The following is a 22,668-nucleotide window of genomic DNA, read 5'->3' as shown; positions in this document are numbered from 1 at the left end:
CTCTTTACCTTCTGGAAACAATTTCCTGTGCTATTTGTTGTTTATGTGTTATGTGTTGATTTAGAAATCAGATCTCGGTGATAACTACAAGCAACATACTATGTATTTTACCTTTGTTTGCCGATTGTCAACTGCTGCCTCCGGCTCTTGCAGATGTAGACTATTCTTGTCTCAGGGTTTTCAGGTTCTTCTGGCACTTGTTGGCATAAATCAATGGGTGACACAAGGAAATCTAATTTTCAAATTCAAGAATTGGGCTAAGATGGATTTACTATCTCGAAAGGAACTGTTGAATTAAATAGATGTGAAGCATCAAAATAAACAAATTAATATTACAACACAGATGACAAAAATTTAACATAAATGTGGATTTAAAATGGATTGCCTTAGAATAAAGCTTTGTTTTATTATTAATTTAATTTGACGTAAATTGCCATTGCTAGAAATTAAAATAAGAAAAGGAATGAAAAAGAGAAAATCCTGAAAAATATCGGATTGCAAGTAACGCCGTTGGTTGATTTTGTTAAAGATTCAGTTTTCATGACCGGACTCTGAATTTTTCTTAATCAAGGTTATCTACCAATTATAAAATATCACATAGGATATCATCAGCCACCGAATGGATCCTTTATGGAACCAAAACAACCTCTGGTTATACTTGAATCGATGATTATACACTCAGCACAAAGTTAGAGGAACAGGTTTTTAATGCTGTGTAGAATCTCGACATGGATTTGTGAAAAGAAACGCATGTTGGTGAAGGAACTGTATGCTTTATTTAACTAGCAACAACCAAACCATTGGCATTGCATTTAACCATTCACCACAATTTGCAACACAACAGGTGAACTACCACAATCACAATGTAAAGTTCTTGCCGAACAATCTGCTTACTCAAATGATAGTTGTCTAATATCATGTTGTACCTCTCCTAAGCTTCAATTACAGCTGCACACCTGCGTGTCATGCTGCGTACGTAACGTCAGATGACTGCCTGTGGAATGGCATCCCACTCCTCAACCAGTGCTCCGCTGAGGTCGTGTAATGTTTGTGGAGCATTTTCGCGCTGCCGAATCTGTCTCTGCAATACATCCCATAAGTGCTCCAGTGGATTTAGGTCGGGGCTTCTTGCAGGCCAGTCCATCACAGAGATGTGCAATCACTGGAGATGATCTCTGTTGTCTCGTGCAGTATGGGCTGTCACATTGTCATGCATCAGCAAGAAATCAGGCCTTACACCAAGAGCAGCAGGAGCAGTATGGTCGTTTACAATGTCCCTGATGTACACCGCAGCATTCAGACAGCCAGGTACCACTACAAGATCCGTACGATTATCAAGCATCATCCCTCCCCACACCATGACTGATCCACCACCATGTCTGTCCACTTCCTGCATAAGACCTTCAACGAATCACTGTCCTCGTTGTCACCACATGCATTGACGGCCATCCGGTCCATTTAAGGTAAACCTGAACTCATCTGTAAACATTACCTGACGCCAGTGTCTCAGTTGCCATTGACAATGTTCTCTGGCAAATGCAAGATGAGCTCTACTCTGTTCCCTAGTGAGGGGAGTTACGCTAGCAGGTTTTCTAAAGCGTATGTTATCCTCTCTTAATCGATTGAGTACGGTTTGAACACACAGCTGAATGCCAGAAGCTCTTCCAAGGTCACTTCGCAGTTCCCTAGCATTGCTGGAGGGCCGGCGTAGTGCTGATAACCGTAGGAAATTGTCTTGTTGAGCAGTACTTTTCCGTTTGCGATCTTGTCCACGGTGTCTAACATACCCTGTCTCCGCATAACGATACCAGACCCTGTGCACAACGGATGGAGACACACTGAGGTCGTTAGCCACATACCGCATTGTTCTCCCTTCTTGATGTAGGGCAACAGCCCGAGACACTTCTGCTTCGCTTAGATGCCTCATGCTGACTGTCTCATACTCAACTAATGCATATTAACATCACCAATGGTTTGGCGACAGTGGTTCATGTACTGTGGACTACTTTGTATTGAGACCCGCCGAGACTGGAAGCGTGTTTATGTTAAATAGGGTAAACTTTACGCAATTGAATTACCATTACTGCGGTGTGTAGCAATTTGTATAAACCTGTACATATTTCATGCTCCACAACATAAACTTTTACAGCATGTCAAACATTTGTTCCCCTAATTTTTGTGCCGAGTATATAAACTAAATGAATTTACTTCGCAGATCAACTTGCTCTTTGGCAAGTCATGGTGCTCCAAAATTCAGTGTTAGCAATTCTTATACAGACTAAACCAAACCCCCATGGCGCAACAGCCTCAAGGAGCCATGGTCTACCATGTGACCGCTGCTCAGTCCGAAGGCCTGCAGATTGAGGTATCGTGGTCAGCATGACGAATCCTCTCAGCTGTTATTCTTGGCTTTCTGGACTGGGTAGCAATTCTTATATCTCATTAAAACAAGTGATCACTCCATGTTGTGTCACAGCCAGTTAACATGAAATTACGTTACTTTAATAATTGTTTAAATTAAAAATTTATTTAAATGGAATGTATCACTGAACCACAATATTGATTAATAAACAACTTGAGTTTACATTTAAGTTAATACACACAATAACTTTCAGGTTATGTTCCTTTTATAAATAATTTTGAATGAAAAATCTGAGAAGCATGGATATTTAAAACATTTAAAAATAATCTTATTGTTCCCCTGAATAATAATTAAATTTATTTATCCCAACCATTTATGAACGGTACCATCAAAAGGAAATTAATGAAGAGAGTAACATAACTGGATGTTGTTATAATAAAATAGCGGTACACCACCAATAGCAACTAACATGGCTGGTTTTAACCCATATATGCCCACAGGGTCGAAAACGACCCACAATAGTCATTTGCCATCATTTATCCCCATGCATTCGTTTTCGACTTAAAATCATCATTATGTATTTGTCAGCATGTTGGCTATTATTGTGAATGTGTGATTGTTGATTTGAAGCTGTATTGTTTGCCTTGTAACTGCAAACAGATTGCTGTGTTACATCCTTCAGCATAGTATTGATGCAGTGCGGCAGAAAATGTAAGTTGACAATTTTGCTGTTTATTATTTTAGCTTGGTTCTTGTGCTGTTACTAAGAGTAAAGAATATAGTTTACGACTACATGTCACAAGTTTTTTAATTTTTCTATATGGTCATGTAATAAAACGAGATATTTGATATGGGTCGTTTTCGACCCTGTGGGCATTTAAGGAACCTTTCATGCATTTCATCAAATATGATCATAATTGCATTAATGCTCAGCTTAGTTTCTTTCCGTTATTATTGCAACGTTTTTTATATTTGGGGAGAGGGAATCTATTACCGACTCGGTACTAAAACTTAAAAGTTCTTCTTCTCATGTTTCCTAGTTTCCCAAACAGTCTTATAACTTTTGAGATTTTAGAAGAGCTTGAAAGGTTATCTTCCAAACAAGAGGTTTCAACTATTGATGTGGCTATACAACCTCCCGCTGATGAAGGTCACTGCTTCAGACAAAAGGTGTAGAGGCAACAGGAACTGTTAGAAAGGACCGTACAGGATACTGTCCACTAAAGGGAATTGATGTTATGGGCAAGGAGCCTAGAGGAGCATTTGATACCATGATAAACAAGAAACACGGTATCAATGCAATTAGGTGGCATGATAACAACGTTGTTACGCTCCTGTCAAGTGACTACGGAGTTCATCCTATTTGACCCACGCAAGGGTACTCTTCAGCACAGAAGAAAGGAATTGCCATTCCTCAGACATTCGGTTTTCATCAGTACAATGGTTATATGCGTGGAGTGGATCAAATGGATAGCAATGTTGTTGTGTACCGGGTTGGAATTTGGGGAAAGAAATGGTACACATCGATTGTATTTTGGCTGCTAGATGTTTATGTGAACAATGCCTACCTTCTATCTCGTTCCCTTGGAAGAACCAATGAGCATCTATCATTTCGTAGGGATCTAGCTAAAACGCTTCTTCTGAAATATGGAGTTGCGCGAACACAACCCGGCCCATCTACCCGATCAAGGAATGTCATAAAGAATGTCCCAGAAATCGCACACGAAAGTGATGGTCATATGATTACTGTGGGTCAGAAACGTAAAAGATGTGTTTCGTGCAAAAGTAAAACCACGAAAGCAAGCAAGAGATGCAATGTCGCGTTGCATGATAAATGTTTCTCAAAGTTTCATGCATAGCTTTTCATGAAGACAGACTTCAGTGTAAGATGCACACAGTGCTTGTAACTTTCTAGTGCTGCAATATTTTTGTGAATGTGTTGTAATTCACTTGAACTCATAATTATCTGTTTAATAGTATTTGTGTATAATTGTATTAAACAAAACAATAACATTTCACACAATAATGGTTGTCTGCATTAGTAAATAACTGTAAGATATGTTATGACAACAATTTAGGAAAAGGTAGTTTATATGCCCACAGGGTCGTTTTCGACCCATGGCCAATCAGACAGTAACGCTAATAGAAACAAAAAATCAGTGTTGCCATTAACCTAATATCACTAAAAGAAGCAACAAATGTGAAAATGAACACTTCATTCAAAAACAAAAGTTTCGGGCATATATGGGTTAAACAAATGATCTTCATCCTTTATGAAACTGACATTACTGATTTCAGTGATCATTACCATCACTCCGGTAAGGAATGAATATATCACACTCCTAACATCACTTATTAAAAAATAAACTTATCACTTGGTTTTGGTAATTACCACCGCCATCATCACGACCCATAAAAGAAAGAACCACTTGATATCCGTAAATCAGTACCCTCATAAAAAAAAAGTACATCTTGAGCATGTAACTTCAATAATCAACATCACTGTTGCCAAAAATTAAAAGAATAGTTAACCTCAATAATTAACACCAACGTTGACAAAAATTAAAAGAATAGTTAACTTCGATAATCACCACCACCACCACTAACAAAAAATAAAACTTTAAGTGAACTTCAGTACTCAACACCATTGAAAATAAATAATGCACTATCACTGCAGACTGAACTGAACTAGTTAACTTAAGTAATGGTCACCATTGAAAAGTTTATTTTACAAGTTTTACGTCTCACCGACACAGATAGGTCTTATGGAAATGATGGGATAGGAACGGGCTAGGAATGGGAAGGAAGTTGCCGTGGTCTTAATTCAGGTATAGCCCCAGCATTTGCTTGGTGTGAAAATGGGAAACCACAGAAAACCATCTTCAGGGCTGCTGACAGTGGGGTTTGATCCCGAATATTGGATACTGGTCACACTTAAGTGACTGCAGCTATCGAGCTCAGTCATTAAAAAAAAAAAAAAATACCACTATCATTGCAGACTGAACTAGTGATCTCTCCATTGAACTGGATGTTAAATTCTTCGCTGTTGTCAAGGTCTGAAATAACGACATGATAAAATATTTCTTTGGTGCCATGTCCCTTAACCCTAAATTATATAACATTGTTTACAGCAAACTATACTGTGTGGTCACCTAAACAAATAGAAGATTAAGTGCCTAAATCTAAAGCTAACTAGCGAATATAATGGACCTGACAAATATAGGGCAATGCATATAAACAAATTCCACAATGATGGGAAGAGTCTACCAAATAGTTAAATTTACAACCAGAGGTAGTGGTAACAACCTGCTTGAAAATATAAGTGAGGTGCCTAATATCAAACGCGGACATGCGCCATCTATATCAAAATTCAGTTAATGATCGATCATTATAGTATTTTTAATGCTCTCTCTGAATTAGTGACTCGTACTTTATTTTTAACTTAGAAATATGCAGTTTCTTTCATAATTGGACACCTCCGAACATAGTTTCTATCAAAAACGGACATGACCGTTTCAGCCAATCAGATTGCTACAAGTGACATCAGATTTTCATGGCGACCGTTTGTTTACATTCTCTTGTCGGTGCGTGCTTGGAAGTTTAGTGTTCATACTTTTTTCAGCGTTTTACTTATAATATAAATATATGGGAAAATATTTTCGTTTAATATGGAAGACAATGTTTTGGAGTGTCCACCTGAACTTGCATATGTATAATGAAGGTAGAGAAGTTGAATTGCAAGTAAAGGAAGCTTACTTTTAGCACATTTTCAATCATCATCATCATCGATGTCCCATTCCATTCGTCCGGGTGTGGTTGACAAGCTTCCTCCACTCCTTTCTGTCCTTCCACTTTTCCTGCTCCATTACTTCCACCACATCCAGTCCAACTTCTCTAATTTCCTTCCAAATCTGATCCATCCACCTTATTCTCGGTCTTCTAACTGGTCTCTTTCCCTTAACTTCTCTTTCCAATTCCCTTCTTGCTACCCGTTCTTTTTACATGTCCGAACCATCTCAGTCCGGCTTTCTGTATGTTCTCTACTAACAGTTCTGTATTTAGCTCTTCTCTGATTTTAATATTTTGAATTCAATCTTTTCTTGCCTTTTAAATGGATGTTCTTAAAAATTTCATTTCTACTGCTTGGATCTTACTATCTTGTCTCTTATTAGTTACCAGCATTTCTAGTCCTTATGTTACATTTGATATGAAATATTGTTTATATAATGTTAATTTCGTTCTATTGGGTACTTTGTCATCCCAAAAAAACTCTCTGACTTGATGATAAAATTTTGTACCTTTACTTAGTCTGTTATTAATTTCAGGGTTGATTTTATTACTTCCATTAATAATGCTACCCAGATACGTAAACTGTTCTACATTCTGTAACCGTTCTCCATCTATGTTCACTTGGCTTCTCTTTTTATCTTTTCCACAGTTCATGACTACAGTTTTCTTTTTATTAATTACCATTCCAAACTCCTTCAGATTTTCATTCCAAATGTCCAGTCTCCTTTCTACTTCCTTTTCTCCCTTTCCCCAAATCATCACATCATTTGCAAATACCAAAGCACTCACTTCATCACTGCTGATACTCTGTTTTACACGTTTTATGATTTCATCCATCAATATAATAAACAATAATGGCAACAGTGCACTTCCTTGCTTAAGACCTTTTTTTGTATAAAATGTTTCAGTCACCACTCCCCACTTGTACACTGCTTTTACTCTCATGATACAACACATTTATGTTTCTAATTAATGATATTGGTACATTCCTTTTCAGTAGGCATTCCCATACATGTTTTCTCTTAACTGTACCATAAGCGTTTTCCAAATCCAAAAATACGAAGATGATTTTCTTGTTCCTTTCCAGATGTTTTTCCATTATCGTTTGCACTGTAAATATTGAGTCTATTGTTGATCTATTTGGTCTAAAGCCATATTGTTCTTCCTGTGTTTCTACTACATCCCTCAGTCTTTTGTCTATGACTTTCTCCATTATGTTTAGCCCATGTGATAATAGGGTTATACCTCTATAATTTTCATATTTATTCCTATTTTGTTTTTTTAACACTGGTACAATGCTTCCTTGTTGCCAGTCTTCAGGTATCCTTTCATCCTTCCATATGGCTTTGAGGGCTCTGTATAGCCACTGTAGTCTAATGCTTCCTGCTGCCTTAATCATATCAGCATTGAATTTGTCTTTTCTACTTGCTTTACCTTTGGTCATTGCTTTCACTGCCCTCAAGTTTTCACCATGTCATCAGGTTCTCTTCTTTTTCTCCATCTATTATTTCCATTTTCTTATCTCCTTCTTCCTTCGAGCAGTCGTCCTCGTTATAAAGTTTTTCAAAATACTTTGCCATCACCTTCTGAAGAGCCTTTTCATCATATACTATGGATCCATCTTCTCTCTCTAATGCCTTGATTTCTTTTTATTTATTCTTTTTGATTTTATTACTGTGTATAATAGTTACTGATTTCCTCAACTATCTTGCTCAATTTTGTTGGTAAACTCTCCCCAACATTTCTCCTTTTCCTCCTAGATACTCCTCTTTACTTGTAGTTTCAATCTCTTGTATTCCACATGTAACCTTTCTGTCTTATTCTCATCCCTCTGATACGTTTTTTGCTTTTCCTTATCCATTTCTTTCTTCACCTTGTTCCCTTCTTTTATTTCTTTTTTAATTTTGTCTGTCCACCACCTTGTCTCCTTTCCCTTAACCCTTTGCTTTTGTTTTCCTGCATACATCAATTACTGCTTCCACAAATGTCTATCTTATATTGTTCCACTCTTCTTCTCCACTTCGTATTTCTGTGTTAGGCAACTTCCTTTTTATACAATCTTGAAATGCCATTCTTTTATCCCCCTCCTCCAATTCCCAAATCGTGATCTTTGGTTTCTTTTTCAATACAATTTTAGGGATTTTTACTTGTTTTAATTCCACAGTTAATAATCTATGATCACCTTCAATACTTTCACTGGGGATTATCTTCGTATTCATGACGTATCTTTCCCATTCTCAGTCTGTTGTTATAAAATCGATGACCGAGCTCGATAGCTGCAGTCGCTTAAGTGCAGCCAGTATTCAGTATTCGGGAGATACTAGGTTCGAACCCCACTGTCGGCAGCCCTGAAGATGGTTTTCCATTTTTTCCCATTTTCACACCAGGCAAATGCTGGGGCTGTACCTTAATTAAGGCCACGGCCGCTTCCTTCCCACTCTTGGACCTTCCCTGTCCCATCATCGCCACAAGACCTATCTGTTGCAAGTAATCAACTTAATTTTCTGTATCAAAATTTAATCACTAAATTTTACAATATTTAAAGTTCTTCCACCGTTTTGATATTTTTTTTCCCCTTTTGGCAAATTTATTTATCAGAACGGTGAAAGAATTTTAAATATTGTAAAATTTAGAGACCTATCTGTGTCGGTGCGACGTAAAGCAACTAGCAAAAAAAAAAAAAAAAATCGATGGAATGTTCCATACTATCCATCCACACTATATCAGCTGATCTTATGACTATTTCTCTTCATAAACCATGTGTTCCTTATTATCAGGTTATTTCTGATACAAAAGTCCAACAGTTTCTCTCCATCTTCATTTCTGTCGCCATACCCATGTGAGCCCAGAGCATTCTCATATCCCATTCTGTCAGTTTCCACATGAGCATTCAGATCTCCCATTGTCATGATCCCACCTCCAACAATATGGGTTTCCAGTTCATTGAGGAACTCATCTTTTTCTTCCATGCTATATCCTGTCTGTGGAGCATGCACCTGTATTATCTTCAGTAGTTCCTTGTTTACATGTATGTGCATTATTATAATTCTTTCATTTACATACTCAACCTCAGCTATTAGTTCAACATTCGGATTCACTACAAATCCCACTCCATTTCTCTTCTCTTTACTGTTATCCATCCAGTACAAGGTGTACCCCTTTCTTAGTTTCTTCATTCCTTTCTCTTTCCAGTTTACTTCACTTAATCCCAGGATGTCGAGTTTTCGTCTCTCCATTAGGTCAATCAATTCATTTTCCTTCCCATTCAATGTTAAAATATTTATTGTTCCAAATTACCGGGCGAGTTGGCCGTGCGCGTAGAGGCGCGCGGCTGTGAGCTTGCATCCGGGAGATAGTAGGTTCGAATCCCACTATCGGCAGCCCTGAAAATGGTTTTCCGTGGTTTCCCATTTTCACACCAGGCAAATGCTGGGACTGTACCTTAATTAAGGCCACGGCCGCTTCCTTCCAACTCCTTGTCCTTTCCTATCCCATCGTCGCCATAAGACCTATCTGTGTCGGTGCGACGTAAAGCCCCTAGCAAAAAAAAAAAAAAAAATATTGTTCCAAATTGGGTTTTGTTCTCTGTTCTAACACTTGCACGAACATCAACATTACCATCATACTGTGCAACTGTAATCGGAGAATTGCCAATTCCATTTCCATTTTTAAACTTCCATCCGAGACTTGTATTATAGTTAAAGGCAAGTACAAATTTACTCATCTGCTGACCTGCTAAGCCTAACACATCTCAGGATTTTTAATACCAGGTTCAATTTAGGGTTTTCTTCTCCAGGCACAGATGAGTGCACCACATGCTTGGAACTAGAGCAATGTATTAAGTTTGAAAAGAATGAACAGGAAAGATCAACCTTAATTTTGAAGAGAACTATCCAAAAAAAAAAAAAAAAAAAGCAGAGAATTTTTATTGACACCTAAACGAAATAGGGACTGTTTCTTAATGTCCTATGATTGCCAAAAGAACATTGTTTTGCCCTAATTAAGTGATCAGTCATCTTATTATTCCAGACAACTCTGATGTTACAATCTGTCAGTTGTAACAGGTACATCTCAAATGAAACTGCGCCCTGACAATGTGTCTGTTTATACGTGGCTGGAGAATGAGGCAAAGAAATTAGAACTGGTATTTCCAATTATTGGATGCTCATATTTGCCCTCAGATAGGATTTTTGGACTCGTTGAGAAAGACCTGAAGAAGCTGATGACCATAATAAGTCCAGATGAACATAATGAAGTGTTCAAAAGGTACGGCACAGTGAAAGTGACTGGAAAAACCTGGGAACCACCGAATTGGAAAGAACAAGCACAGATTTATCTGAAATTTGCTAGTCAACTTCATTTCAGTATTTCACAGTGTAAAAAAAAAAAACTGTACTGAGTTGCACGAAGAGAGGTAATTTTGTAGTTAAAAGTGACATAGGCTACTATTTGGACACAGGTATCGAGCACAAGGTCACAAAGGCAGGATAGGCAAGTCTAATGTCTTGAATCCTTTACACATTGATATTGGCGTGAATGTAAACCCACAGAAACTTAAGGATGTTGAAAAATGACGGGGTAAGCACTTTGGAAAAAAAGGAGAAATTAAATGCCTCTCTTGTCGGGTCAATAACAAGAACAGTTGTACTGAAAATGAACAAGCTGTTAATGATTTTGAATGTGATAGTTTTGAAGACACATGTGATGAACTAGAGGTTATTTGCCCAGAAATACAGTGAAGCTAGAACTGAAATGAATGTTAAATTGTGAACATAGTATAAGAATAACCTTATTTCTTTCATATTTTCATTATATTTCTTTTAAAACAGAAGTTTACTTTGGTGTCATCCTGAAACTTTGATTCCAAATATTGAGATAGTTTGTTTCATAAGTGGACAATTACATGGATGTTTGTATCAAAAATGGACAAAAGCTAATCTTAGTTTCTAAATGGACATCGTCATATTTAAACATTTTACATTGCCTTAGAATGAAATTCTTAAGTGTCAACCATGGTTTTCTCGTTCATAGGGCTGGCAATATGGCATACTAAAATTTTCACACTCATATCAGGAGGTAACATAGAGAAACAAAAATGTGCCTCTACTGAAAAATTAACAAAATGGCTTTTGTCTATGTTTGATACTAGGCACCTCAAGTGTGTATAAAGATGTGATACAAAAAAATCTATTCCAAGGGATCATAATTCATATTTACAGAATATAAAACATGCATAACCTACAGTATAAAAGGCCAGGATGGGAGAGATCATCCAGAAAAAAAACGTGAGATGTACATGAGAAATATAGGTAAAGGGATTATGGAAGACAGGCATTCAGTTTCGATGATGTAGTTTGACATGGATAATATTGAGTTTATCCTCAAAGTCTTGGTAAATGTCCAGAATGCGTAGATCACTCCCCCAACTCCTGTCAAGGTAGCCGTAGAAGAAAATATAAGTTAAATAATATATAAAATGGTCTCTATATCTCTCACCTTAAAGTACAGCTGCAGAATGATGGGGCAGAGATAAAGCTTTCATGCCATGACGAGGTCCTATGTGGTCATTCGTCCCAGGATTACAATCTCGATTCCACCTGCCGAAACAGGCGAGGTGGCGAGAATATATAGGCAGTGAAATGATTCCAGAAGGTACAACCATAGAAAACAGCTGAGCACATGACGTATACGTAAACGAAGGAAACGGATGAACATCCAATATAGCGACCAGACAAAATTAAGTGGGAGTGAATGAAGGTATACATGTTGAAACATATGCAGGGTAGACATCAAAAGGTAAGTTCAAAAAATGTAAGAGTGAGTGTGTGTGTGTATATATATATATACAGTACAGAGCACACAAAGTAGAATGCCACAACAGAAATAAGTGAAAGATTAGAAACAAGGCCATAATGAATTCTAATTTTGTACCTAGCCTACAGTGTGGTATTATTTTCATACTGATGCACAACTTGCTATTTGTTAACATAGAAACAGAATTAATCCATGTATACAGATAATATATGATGAGTGTATATCTCTGTAAATCTCTCCTTTAACATATATTCTCTGAAAGATTATTTATAGTGTGCTTTATTTTACTGTGTCCAGAATGAAGATATTCCAATGGCAGATATGTCTTATCCTGAAGGTGGTACGCATGCACCTCCTCCGGGCAGTGCCAGGACTTACCCATCTACTGCAGTAAGTTAAAGTAATATTATATTATTTTTAAATATTTGATTATTGTATGTTACACCCAGCAGGAGCTGGATAAGGGGACTTGAATGTAAAAGCGAATGATGTGTGAATGAAACCAAAAATTATGTATTAGATTTAAATATCTTAGGCTATCACATTTACGTTTTTACTCTTCTCATTTAAGACTATGCACTGTTCCCAGAAATAGATAACATAGTAACATGGTTTTTAGTGAACTCAGATTGTAACAGAGTAATGTTCAGTTAATTTATTTTTGCCTCATATTAGAATAAGTTTTCCTTTAAGCTAGTTAGTAAATATATTCTTTAGTTATTAATTTGATACTTTCTGTTATTGTCCACTCTTTATTTATCCCATGATTTTTTCATCAATAGTAACCTCAATTAATTGTGTTATTGTTATTCCTTATGTAACTTACTTATCTTATATCATAAACTGTAATTGATTACAGTGATATTTATTGATGCTATTAAAGTCTAAAAATTGTGTGTGGTTAAGTGTAAGAGAGGGCCATGAGCCCTGACTTCGCCACATTATAAAGACACAAATAAACAAATCAAATTGACCTGACACCAAATTTTTTACCCTGCTTAAATAATGGGTGTCCACAATTATTAAACTGACGGTGTTCAGCACAGCACAGCGCGGGCTGTAATGATTGTAGGACTCTGAAATTTTGTAGATATGCTAACTAAGCAATGTGCTCGTGAATTATGCCACAATAATTATTAGTTCTGAGTCTTGCCACCACGATAAAATATGGCACTGCAAGCAGTCAGAATGTACCATTTTCCATAACTCTGATGCCAGAATGTTCTTCTGGTGGAATTGAGTTGTGTCTGTTCCTTAGTTATTGCAGGAACAACCTTTGCATTCAGCTTATGTGACTGTTTGATGTGTTTTTACAAGCTCCTTCATTGTTGGTCCGCTTTTCTGTGTGGAAATGACCCCTGTTAGGTGTACAGTGACTTCTGCATGTTATAGGGATCTCCTTGTGCAACACGTGATTCCATCTTTGCAAGAACATAACTGTGACCATATCGTTATTTTCATGCAAGATGGGGAAACCCCAAATGTCAATGACCAGGTGAAAGATTTGCTGGGTGAAACCTTCAGTAATGACCACATCATCTCTGGGCATTTTCCAGATGCGTGACCTTCAATATCCCTTGCCCTAAATCCATGCGACTTCTGGTTGTGGGGATATTTGAATGATCATGTCTATCAGAGACATATCCATTCTCTGCCTGATCTAAACGCAATGATACGTTGCTCTGATTTCATCCGATATGCTGCAGGTAACTGTCGACAATACCGTGTTACGGATTCTGCATGTTGCTGAGTTGGGAGGCCATATTGAGCAGTGTTTGTAACCATAAATCCTAATAAATGTACCAGAACCACCATTATTGGGTGATATGAATAAAAATGAGATGTAACTCGGAGACAAGTCTCGAAGGAGGATTGAGACGGAAGTCACTTGCGAGACAGAACTCGTCATGTATATGAATAAAGTTTGTTTCTCACTAACGAGACTTGTCTCCTTCCACTTGAGATGAGTCTCGCACACTGGCTCGGGTATCTGTCAGCTGACGAGTGAATTAACAATCGGAGAGCTACAAAGAGTGGTTTTGTTGCAACCATAGGTGCAACCATATCAGAGGGAAGGAGACGAGAATCTAATTGTGATGGGAGATTGGAATGCAGTGGTAGGTCTAGGAAGAGAATTCAGACTGGAACAAAGGAATGAAAGAGGAAGTCTGTAACTTGGCTCACACAAATGACTCATAAATACTCATCACACGCTTGGGCGACATTTGTACTCAGCCACACAAGTGGGTTAAACTAAACATTATCCCAATTAAACATTATTTGAACTTCACTAAGACATTTATGCAATTTCTTAAAAAAAGCCTGGTATTCTTCGTGTAGTCCACCTATAAGCGACTGGTACTAAAAGGATTAAACATCTTTGGTTTGTGAGTTAAGTATCAGTTGCTATGTCATTTAACTTGTTTGTTGTAATTTTTCATTTGTTATTTTCAACATATTTAGTCAAGGGTCAGTTATCGTAAACCTTTTCTTCCCCATAACACCATTCCTTCTGATGGACCTCAATAGGGCTCCCGCACCTTCCACAATCCTTTCTTAGTTGTGATTTTTAGGCCTGTAAGTGTTCCCTTCACATATGGTTTGATTTTGCATATTTATTACCTACCGTACCGGTTGTACTTGTTTGTTCTGCTCTTTTCTCCCTTTCATGTAAAAAATTTTCCATTTGCAGTTGCAAAACCTGTTTTTGCACTGAAAAGAGTTTGGCTTCTCGTCAGCATATGACCATCGCCTTGACAGAAAGGGTTCATTTGTGCTCTACCAATTTAATTATTTATTTCTGTGGCACCCAATCACAATTTCACATTTTGTTTTGTTCCAGCATGTATATCTCATAGTAAATGGGGGAATAATTTTATGTGCGCCTTAGCAGATTTTCATAATTGGAACAGATGAAAGTTGTGTTTATGTTTCGTAGATCTAGAGAAAGCATATGGCAGGGTACCGAGGGAAAAGATGTTCACTATACTGGGGCACTACAGAATTAAAGTTAGATTATTAAAATCAATCAAAGGCATTTATGTTGACAATTGGGCTTCAGTGAGAATTGGTGGTAGAATTTCTTGATTCAGGGTACTTACAGGGGTTAGACAAGGCTGTAATCTTTCACCTTTGCTGTTAGTAGTTTACATGGATCATCTGCTGAAAGGTATAAAATGGCAGGGAGGGATTCAATTAAGTGGAAATGTAGTAAGCAGTTTGGCCTATGCTGATGACTTGGTCTTACTGGCAGACTGTGCAGAAAGCCTGCAGTCTAATATCTTAGAACTTGAAAATAGGTGCAATGAGTATGGTATGAAAATTAGCCTCTCGAAGACTAAATTGATGTCAGTAGGTAAGAAATTCAACAGAATTGGTGATACAAAGCTAGAACAGGTCGATAATTTCAAGTATTTAGGTTGTGTGTTCTCCCAGGATGGTAATATAGTAAGTGAGATGGAATCAAGGTGTAGTAAAGCTAATGCAGTGAGCTCGCAGTTGCGATCAGCAGTATTCTGTAAGAAGGAAGTCAGCTCCCAGACAAAACTATCTTTACATCGGTCTGTTTTCAGACCAACACTGCTTTACGGGAGCGAAAGCTGGGTGGACTCAGGATATCTTATTCATAAGTTAGAAGTAACAGACATGAAAGTAGCAAGTATGATTGCTGGTAGAAACAGGTGGGAACAATGGCAGGAGGGTACTCGGAATGAGGAGATAAAGGCTAATTTAGGAATGAACTCGATGGATGAAGCTGTACGCATAAACCGGCTTCGGTGGTGGGGTCATGTGAGGCAAATGGAGGAGGATAGGTTACCTAGGAGAATAATGGACTCTGCTTTGGAGGGTAAGAGAAGTAGAGGTAGACCAAGACGATGATGGTTAGACTCGGTTTTTAACGATTTAAGGATAAGAGGTATAGAACTAAATGAGGCCACAACACTAGTTGCAAATCGAGGATTCTGGCGACGTTTAGAATATTCTGAGAGGCTTGCAGACTGAACGCTGAAAGGCATAACAGTCTATAATGATAATGTATGTATGTATGTATGTACATTTTATGGCCTTCATTGGACCACTCTAGGCAACTTTATACAAACAATTTTTCAGTTTCCTGTCAGCCCAGTACTTCTTCATTCTCTCTGATCTTATCCTTCTTTCTTCATCGGAAATCACCCTTCCTATTGTCTGTTGATTCTGATTTTCAGTCTCGTTTGCTTGTCTGTGAGTTTCTTGATTTTGTCGGTTTTGTTTCTTAGGTCTTCCACTGTAATTTGTAGTTAATCCATATCTTCCTTGATTTCAGTAATCCACTTAATGTTGCACTTACTATTGCATAATTTTTCTAAAATTCTCCTGATGATCCTGTTCTCTGTGTCCTGATTAGATGTCCAAAAACTGAAATGCATTTCTTCCTGATTGTGCTCATTACTGGTTCTATTTCCTTGTAGACTGTTTCATTAGAAGCTACTCTCCAGTGTCCATCTTTTTCATATGATTTGTTGATGCACATTCTAATGATTCTTCTCTCTATTTTGAGTACTTTGTCTATTTGTGCAGTGTTAGTTGTTTTGAAGATGGTTTCGCTTGCATATGCTATTTCTGGTGCTATTGACAGGGCCTTTTTATTGTAGGTATTCTTGGTGACATATTGTGCTCTGGTCAGTTTATTTATTCTGTTATGCCATGCTGGCTTTTCGTTGAGGTTATATGTTATGATTTCTCCCAGATATTTAAATTTATCTACAATTTTGATTTCTTGGTTTCCTATGGCAATTTTGTTTATGAGTCTTCTGTCAGTAAACATGATTACTGTCTTTTCAAAAGATATTCCAAGACCAATTTTCTGTGCTATTTCCTGTAGTGATATAACTTGTTGTCTGGTTTCCTGAATATTGTTGGACAAGAGAGCAAGGTCATCGGCAAATCCTAGGCAATTTAAACTTATGTTGTCTTTGGGTCTTCCAATTCGGATGTTCTTTGGGTTACTCTTGTACCATTCCATCATTCCAAGGCGCAGTTGAACAGCAGTGGTGGGAAGCAATCTCCTTGTCTTAAGCCAGTTTTTATGATGATTGGCTAGAGAATTCCCCTATGAACTTGACTTTTGATTTAGTGTTGGTTAACCCCTCAGCGTCACAGCTATTTAAAGAGCTTCCTTCCCCGCGGCTGGATGAGATTTCAACTACGCGCGTCTCAAATACATTGATTCACTTAAAGCGTTACTACAAGTATAAGAGTAGCATGATATTCACGAAATTTGGAATTCCTTATGATAGAACTATGTATATGCAGATAATTACATAATTTTTTCACATTACCTTAGTAATTGAGTTTCGTGTGATAGAGTTCGAAGCACTCTTCGAGACAGAGACCCACTTCACACTCCTGGCAGCAGTACACCGACGTCTTCTTTTTGCCGTGTTTTGAACACACGATACGTCTCTGAGATTTGGATTACTCACTTTTTGGTGCTAATATCCTGATAAAATGTCTTTCTTGCAACCTTGGAACTGTATTATCTGATGCGTGCCGGCCTTGAATGTTTCGTTCCCTGCCCGTGCGAGCGTATTTTGTAGACAAACCTTCTACCAGCTGAATGCGATAAGATAACTGCTCAATGTTCGTCCCTGTGGCTTGTCTGAATATTATTAGAGAATTTAGGACGGTTGCATTCAATAGTCTTTTGAACAGCTTTATATACCATTTAGTTGTTCTCTTTCTTTCGACTAAAAACATATGTAGTAACTGGTCCTTGAGATCAACGCCCCCCCATGCCATAGTTGTAATCTATCGCGCATAAAGGCTTTACTGTTTCTTTCCCCCTCTTAGTAACACGTTTTGTTTCTTCATTGTGGTATGTGGACACGAACGTAACATTTTTTTTGTCACACCATTTTAGCACAGTGACAGGCCCAGAATGCCTAGCTATTATTTCCCCCTTCTTAAGATTTTTTTTAATTCTTTTACTTCCTTGGGAACGTTTTTTCTGTTCAGTTTCAGTGTCCCAACACAGTCTGTTGAATGATGTTTTAGAACCCTCGCTAATTCTGACTATTGTAGTAATTGTCCATCCATAAGGTGTGTCTGCGGCCTAACAAAGGTTCTAACAATTTCAAGACAATTGCTGCAGTTTTCGGGGTTTCTGGTGTGATAAGAGTTGATTCGGTGAGAGTTCCTTTCCCTGTGTATACAAGAAAACACCACAAATAACCAGTACTTGACTCACACAGTTCAAATGTTTTCATGCCAAATTTTGAGGCCTTTAGTGGCAAGTATTGCCGAAACGAGAGGCGCCCTTTCCACAGAGTCAGACTTTCATCAATAACAATATTTTGCTGTGGTAAGTACAGGGACTGAAATTTGTTACTCAAATGACACAGAATAGGATATATTTTGAACAGTTTTGGAGGCCCTTGGTATGTAGACAAGCTTAATCTACCTGTCCTACCAATTACAAACTCCAGAACCAAGGTCGAAAATATTATCATTCAAGGACCTCAGACGAATTGACGCAGATAAATTAGAAGAAGATGCTCTTTCCATGCCGTGGATGGAGATAAATCGCGCCAATAATCTACAGGAAATGGTCTCAACATTTAATAACCTAGTAACGCAACTCTACGATCGGCACGCCCCAGTACATACGGGAAAAGGTTCCAGAGCTCCTAAACCGTGGATACATGACTAAATTCGCCACTTAATGGCTAAACGAGACGCTGCTCATAGACGATACAAGCACTACCTAACGGAAGTGAACCACCAGACTTATAAAACACTGCGTAATAAAACGAACTCTAAAATTCGAAGCGCTAGACTACGTTACGCCCCCAACTTGATTAGTTCTGACGTACGCCCTTCGACGATGTGGAAATCTATGAAATATTTTGGCATCAATAACCAGAAATCTAACGATGAACTAAATGTTAACGTAGATGAATTAAACGACCATTTTATTTCGCCAACGGGAATTAATCCGGTCATAAAGGAGAAAACTATTAATACATATGATAATACACCATCTCCACAAAGAGATCAATTTTACTTCAGTCACGTCACACCGCAAGAAGTGATTGACTCAATAAAACGCATCAAGACCAGGGCTAGGGGCGTAGATAATATAGGCCATGAAATGCTCATGAAAATTCTCCACCACATCATTTATCCATTGGTGAATATTTTTAATTACTCACTGCAACAGGGGACTTATCCAGAAATATGGAAAATGGCCATAGTTCGCCCGCTTCCGAAAATAAAACTGGCGAAGGACGTTGGTGACTATCGACTGATTAGCATCTTATGCATATTGTCAAAAGCTTTAGAATTCACAGTTCACAAGCAAATTACCGACTATCTTATTCAACACAATCTTCTTGATATCCACCAGTCCGGCTTTAGACCGAGACACAGCACTTGCAGTGCATTAACACATGTGACTGATGACATAAGGCAAGCTATGGACAACAAACAACTGACAGTTCTAGCGTTGTTGGACTTTAGTAAAGACTGTTGACAGGGACATACTTATATCCAAATTAAATAGTTTAAATTTCTCAGCGAGTGCACTCCAGTGGATCAGATCCTATCTCACCGGTCGCCGGCAGTGTGTACTTGATAATAGCAATGAATATTCAAATTGGCGTACGGTCGACGTAGGAATACAACAAGGATCTGTACTGGGCCCCCTATTTTTCTCTTTGTATATAAATGGCATATCGACGTAGGAATACAACAAGGATCTGTACTGGGCCCCCTATTTTTCTCTTTGTATATAAATGGCATATCTTCCGGATTAAAACACTGTAAATACCACTTATACGCTGATGACCTACAGATATATATATACACAGCAAACCCGAAAACCGACACTCAAACACGTCACCTGAATGAAGACTGGATGACCATTGATATATGGGCCAGAAATCACGGATTAAAATTAAACCCATCAAAATCCCAGGCAATAATTATTGGTTACCCTAAATTACTTTTCAAACTCAATCGAACAGCGTTACCACAGTTGTCCATAAGTGGTACTCCGATACAGTATAGCCAAAATGTAAGAAATCTTGGTGTAATATTTGACGAACATCTGTCCTGGTCTGCCCAAACTATATCTGTGTGTAGAAAAATATACGGAACGCTACACTGTCTCAGTAAATTCAAATTCACTTTCCCTTTTAAACTAAAGAAAATTCTTGTTGAATCACTCGCATGACCTCATTTTGATTATTGCGATATAGTTTACAACAACCTAGGAGTAGACTGGGGAAGGAAATTACAGTGTGCTCAGAATGCTTGTGTAAGATTTATCTGTGGACTTCGTTACGCTGACCATGTCACACCGTCTTACACACAGCTCGAGTGGTTTTGCCTGCAAGAAGGACGCACACTTCATACTCTTTGCTTTTTGCATACTATTCTTAAAAGTTCTCAACCAGCCTATCTCCATGATCGAATGAAGCTCCTCTCCACAGACCATAACCGATCCTGCAGCACCATGTGTTTATACCTTCCTGTACACAGAACAGCAATCTACACAAAATCATTCACCGTTTCCGCAGCCCGACAATGGAATCCCTTACCAGTGGACGTCAGAAGCATGTCCAGCAGCTTAGCTTTTAAACATGCCTGTGTCGAAATACTAGGTAAACATCCATGAATCATCAAATTATGACCTGAAAACACCTACTCCTACCGCCGCCTCATCAACATTTCCCTCTTCCTTTAACAGATCTTCTTCTTCTTTTCCTTCTAACTAATCCTTCTCTTCACCTCTCAACTGAAGGCAATATTTTGGTGTACTGTAGAAATGTATATATTTTCTAAACTTTTTCTTAAGTAGTTTTTATAGAACTCATTATTCATAATTATATTCTTAATGTACTCTACGTTCGATTTATATTATATAGATGATATGATCTTTTTTTAAGTGTGGTTACCTTTGTTAATGCTATTACTGTTGTTATTGTTCATATTATCATATTATTATCATCAGTAGTTATTATTAAGTGTTCTAGGTTAAGACTGGTTAAATGTAAGAAAGGGAGTACATCCCTAACTTTGGCAGGATAAATAAAGCTTGCTTGCTTGCTTGCTTGCTTTGCTTGCTTGCTTGCTTGCTTGCTTTGCTTGCTTGCTTGCTTGCTTGCTTGCTTGCTTGCTTGCTTGCTTGCTTGCTTGCTTGCTTGCTTGCTTGCTTGCTTGCTTGCTTGCTTGCTTGCTTGCTTGCTTGCTTGCTTGCTTGCTTGCTTGCTTGCTTGCTTGCTTGCTTGCTTGCTTGCTTGCTTGCTTGCTTGCTTGCTTGCTTGCTTGCTTGCTTGCTTGCTTGCTTGCTTGCTTGCTTGCTTGCTTGCTTGCTTGCTTGCTTGCTTGCTTGCTTGCTTGCTTGCTTGCTTGCTTGCTTGCTTGCTTGCTTGCTTGCTTGCTTGCTTGCTTGCTTGCTTGCTTGCTTGCTTGCTTGCTTGCTTGCTTGCTTGCTTGCTTGCTTGCTTGCTTGCTTGCTTGCTTGCTTGCTTGCTTGCTTGCTTGCTTGCTTGCTTGCTTGCTTGCTTGCTTGCTTGCTTGCTTGCTTGCTTGCTTGCTTGCTTGCTTGCTTGCTTGCTTGCTTGCTTGCTTGCTTGCTTGCTTGCTTGCTTGCTTGCTTGCTTGCTTGCTTGCTTGCTTGCTTGCTTGCTTGCTTGCTTGCTTGCTTGCTTGCTTGCTTGCTTGCTTGCTTGCTTGCTTGCTTGCTTGCTTGCTTGCTTGCTTGCTTGCTTGCTTGCTTGCTTGCTTGCTTGCTTGCTTGCTTGCTTGCTTGCTTGCTTGCTTGCTTGCTTGCTTGCTTGCTTGCTTGCTTGCTTGCTTGCTTGCTTGCTTGCTTGCTTGCTTGCTTGCTTGCTTGCTTGCTTGCTTGCTTGCTTGCTTGCTTGCTTGCTTGCTTGCTTGCTTGCTTGCTTGCTTGCTTGCTTGCTTGCTTGCTTGCTTGCTTGCTTGCTTGCTTGCTTGCTTGCTTGCTTGCTTGCTTGCTTGCTTGCTTGCTTGCTTGCTTGCTTGCTTGCTTGCTTGCTTGCTTGCTTGCTTGCTTGCTTGCTTGCTTGCTTGCTTGCTTGCTTGCTTGCTTGCTTGCTTGCTTGCTTGCTTGCTTGCTTGCTTGCTTGCTTGCTTGCTTGCTTGCTTGCTTGCTTGCTTGCTTGCTTGCTTGCTTGCTTGCTTGCTTGCTTGCTTGCTTGCTTGCTTGCTTGCTTGCTTGCTTGCTTGCTTGCTTGCTTGCTTGCTTGCTTGCTTGCTTGCTTGCTTGCTTGCTTGCTTGCTTGCTTGCTTGCTTGCTTGCTTGCTTGCTTGCTTGCTTGCTTGCTTGCTTGCTTGCTTGCTTGCTTGCTTGCTTGCTTGCTTGCTTGCTTGCTTGCTTGCTTGCTTGCTTGCTTGCTTGCTTGCTTGCTTGCTTGCTTGCTTGCTTGCTTGCTTGCTTGCTTGCTTGCTTGCTTGCTTGCTTGCTTGCTTGCTTGCTTGCTTGCTTGCTTGCTTGCTTGCTTGCTTGCTTGCTTGCTTGCTTGCTTGCTTGCTTGCTTGCTTGCTTGCTTGCTTGCTTGCTTGCTTGCTTGCTTGCTTGCTTGCTTGCTTGCTTGCTTGCTTGCTTGCTTGCTTGCTTGCTTGCTTGCTTGCTTGCTTGCTTGCTTGCTTGCTTGCTTGCTTGCTTGCTTGCTTGCTTGCTTGCTTGCTTGCTT

At 38.7% G+C, this 22,668-nt stretch overlaps 1 protein-coding gene across 4 annotated transcripts in view; it reads left to right on the top strand.

Annotated features, from left to right (window-relative positions):
- p120ctn (adherens junction protein p120) overlaps positions 1-22,668 on the top strand; it is a 914,089-nt gene that overhangs the window by 833,317 nt on the left and 58,104 nt on the right. For all 4 annotated transcript variants that reach the window (XM_067140690.2, XM_067140688.2, XM_067140689.2 and 1 more), the window contains one exon: positions 12,263-12,355. In XM_067140690.2, coding sequence (XP_066996791.2) covers positions 12,263-12,355 — 93 coding nt within the window. The remainder of the gene's footprint in view (positions 1-12,262; positions 12,356-22,668) is intronic.

This window comes from Anabrus simplex, chromosome 2 (assembly GCF_040414725.1).
Source record: "Anabrus simplex isolate iqAnaSimp1 chromosome 2, ASM4041472v1, whole genome shotgun sequence".
Classification (NCBI taxonomy): domain Eukaryota; kingdom Metazoa; phylum Arthropoda; class Insecta; order Orthoptera; family Tettigoniidae; genus Anabrus; species Anabrus simplex.
Note: the sequence above shows the minus strand (reverse complement) of the source record. Positions and strands in the feature narration are given on the sequence as shown.